General features: G+C 42.9%; 1 protein-coding gene across 1 annotated transcript; it reads right to left on the bottom strand.

The window, feature by feature from the left end:
* Positions 1–388: 388 nt before the first annotated feature.
* On the bottom strand, positions 389–2,599 carry LOC119307866 (WAT1-related protein At5g64700-like). The gene is made up of 5 exons (XM_037584236.1): positions 2,328–2,599; positions 1,448–1,802; positions 1,155–1,313; positions 866–1,017; positions 389–560 (listed from the first exon to the last, which is right to left on the bottom strand). The coding sequence occupies exons 1-5, from the start codon at positions 2,594–2,596 to the stop codon at positions 389–391; spliced, it is 1,107 nt and encodes a 368-aa protein (XP_037440133.1). The 5' UTR covers positions 2,597–2,599.
* Between the last annotated feature and the right edge of the window lie 566 nt (positions 2,600–3,165).

Below are 3,165 nucleotides of genomic sequence, written 5' to 3'. Positions count from 1 at the left end.
ACGTTAGTTTTATATTCTGTGTTACCCTAAAATTAGTCAAACATTCAATACTGTGACCATCTATACAAAGGAACATACCAACTAAAATGGTAAGCTTATAATAGTACATAAATCATAAACATTATTTGCACATAAATCTCTAATACTGTGACCATCTATTCATTATTTGTACATTTCTTATTTTTTAAAAAGTCTTCTATATTGACGGTTGAAGTGTAACATTGAAGGTCGTGTTGTGTATTAGTATCCAAATCAACATGGGACACAGGAAGTATATATATTAATGTCTCTTCTTTTGTACAGAAGTACTAATGATATTACATATGTACTCTTATGTATTTGATCTTTTTACGATTGTCTTGTCAATTTAACATGTGTTAGCTGAGCTTTACACTTGTGATGTTAGTTCTGCCTCTTCGTGTTTCTCTTGTATTGCCGCTCCGTCTCCTTGAACTTGACTTTCCTCTGGGACCACTAATGTTATATTATTTTCTTTTTCCTTGCTTTTACCCCATAGCACACTGTATAGACCACCAACTAGAAGAATTCCTCCCAAAATACTGCAAAACAAAGAGTATTTTGATCATTAACACAATCATTCATGACATTAATTTAAAATAGTTAAAATTCTTGAGCTTCTATCTTGTCAACAATCTTTTGGTAGGAGAGCAGTATTTTCTTTGGCTTTACGGGTATCGGCACGTTCCCCCAAAAAATCACACCACTCCATGCACATATCATTTCTTTGAATGAATAGACATCCCTCCTCTCAATTGCTTTAAAATATATTCTCCACTTTGTCATTCGATCATGGTGTATGTTGCCATTTCATAAAAGTTGTTTATGGTGTGTTTCAAAGGATTACCTCCCAAGGTGAACTGCTTCTCCAAGGAAGAATGATGAGCAAAAGATAGTGAAAATCAATGCCAATGGACTCCACATCGCGACAAACACAGGCCCTCTCATCTCCGCACACCACGCCTGTAGGTACATTAACGCACCCGTTCCCAAGAAGGCCTGTAACAATTAAGCGGCGAGGTGTGAGTGAGTTATGTTCATCAGCCTCATCACTTTGTACAGTTAAATTAAAATTACTCGACTACTATTTTTAATATTCACCGAGAGAGAATAAAAACAAGATAGCACAAACTGACCGAGTAGAGGACGGCAAGGAGGCCAATGTCGAGCCCAAGCTTCCATTTGGTGAAGTCCCTCTCAACCACCACAGCCACGACGAAGGACTGGAGCGCACCAAACATGCATTGCAGCGCCGTGGCCATCAGCTTATTTGGATATTCTTTAAGCAACGGGACCTGCATGCATTACACATGCATTCATGTAAGACCATATGCAAATAAATAAGCAAGTAAACCTAATTAACATATATGCATGTGCATGCAGAATTAGTTGCATGCACATGAAAAATTATTTATTGATTACCACTAACCTGCAGGACAATCCAGAGAGACCAAGTTGCACAAGCGAGGATGAGAAGGAAGGTTCCTTTGATCCACTCGGCACCACTGCTGACACTTTTCGGCTTGTGAGCGAAGACGGGGTTGTGGGCGAGGGGGCGTATGGACGGGCCAGCGTAGAAGGCGATGACCAACACTCCGGCGAGGCAAAGAGCGACACCGGCGAGCTTGCCTAAACCAGAGCGGCTCCGGAGCTTGACTGCCTCCATCCGCAGCAGCACCGCGAGGAGGAAGGTCGCGACGGGCATTGAGTTGGTGGCCGCTGACCCTACGGTCGCCGAGGTCTGCTTCAGGCTCACGTTGTACATGTTCAGGGTGAAGGTATTCCTGCAATATGCATGGGCATATATAGCATGATCAAACTATGACCATGGATGCAAAGTCATGGACTGCTGTAAAATTAAAATCAATATTGATGTATGGATACATGCATGGACCCCACTGTGGCATTTTTTCCCTTAAAATCAAAATTATTATTATTATTCATTCGTTGGACCACCCCTTTTTCTTTTCACAAATATTTTCTTCCTCCTGCTACCATAGTCGTCCATGATCTAAAATTTGAACGAATTTCCAATATTTGGTCAAGTGGTATTTTTTCATAAAAAATTGGGAATGGATTCAAACTAAATGCTTTAGCCAAAAATCGTCTAAACTTAATGTGGAAGTGACTGATATTTTGGCGTGGGCCGAAATATGTCTGTATTGAAATTTTGAACCCTACCATATCCCTCGTGTAAACTAATTAACTTAATGTAGAAATGAGTCTGAGCTCAGTTGTATTTCTGGGGAAACAATAAGAGGAGATTGCCTCATACTAGCAATAGCAAATATGTTAATATATGTATATACCCGAGTAAGGCGTATAGGAAGAGCTTGAAGAGCAGCCGACATGACAATGCTGGTGCAGGTGTTGCGGTGGTTGATCGGCTCCGGCGGCAGGTGGAGTCGATAAGCGCGATTGGGAGGAGGAGCGCGGTGGCAGCAGCGAGGCGGTAGAAGATGAAGACGTAGGTGTTGATGCCGCTGTCGAAGGCAGCCTTAGAGACGACGAAGAGGCCCGTGTAGATGGCCTGGATTGCTACTGCCACCACGTAGGGCTTCTTGCTCCGGTCGGCCATGGCGCCAGCGATGTAATGCCCGCGGGAACTACTCTGCTGCGGTGGTGTGTGTGTGTGTGTAACTTGCGAAAAAGTGAAGATAGTACGTTGGTTCTGGTTTGCAGCATTGGTACGGTCCTGGTGGCCTATTTGTATGGAGCTAGTAGCTTGCGCACATCATGCATGCGTAGTGGGCGGGGTTAGTCGAGACTGGAGAGTAAACGCGTGTTGAGTCTTTGCTGCCTGAATTAGTCGTCCAACGCTGCATATGCAACGTATGTGACTTTTGTGGTTTACACGTCTATAGCTAAGCACAAGTTTCACACCCTTCTTGTTCAGGCATAGGACAGATTAGTTGGTCATAAAGTACTAATATTTGTGTCTAAGCGGAGGGACTGACCAGTTGAAGCAGGTGTGACCAGATCAGTGTGTTCAGACTCCCAAAATGCCAATTACTCGCTGGCCAAATCTTCAAGGACAACTTTTGGGCATTAAATATCCCCCTTCCCTTCCTCCCTACAATTATTGGAAATCACATTACCGATCCGTATCAGACCAAAATGGAAACATTATGGTCGTGTCACTAAGAA

The sequence above is a fragment of the Triticum dicoccoides genome, chromosome 1A (genome assembly GCF_002162155.2).
Source record: "Triticum dicoccoides isolate Atlit2015 ecotype Zavitan chromosome 1A, WEW_v2.0, whole genome shotgun sequence".
Lineage (NCBI taxonomy): Eukaryota > Viridiplantae > Streptophyta > Magnoliopsida > Poales > Poaceae > Triticum > Triticum dicoccoides.
This window is presented reverse-complemented; position numbering and strand designations above follow the sequence as displayed.

What these genes read in the sequence shown, in the direction of transcription:
- LOC119307866 (XM_037584236.1), bottom strand. Translation starts at nt 2,596, where the DNA reads ATGGCCGACCGGAGCAAGAAGCCCTACGTGGTGGCAGTAGCAATCCAG. An exon ending in TTCCTATACGCCTTACTCGG is followed by an intron (nt 1,803 to 2,327) that starts GTATATACATAT and finishes TGCATATTGCAG; the next exon opens with GAATACCTTCACCCTGAACA. An exon ending in GAAGCAGTTCACCTTGGGAG is followed by an intron (nt 561 to 865) that starts GTAATCCTTTGA and finishes TTTGTTTTGCAG; the next exon opens with TATTTTGGGAGGAATTCTTC.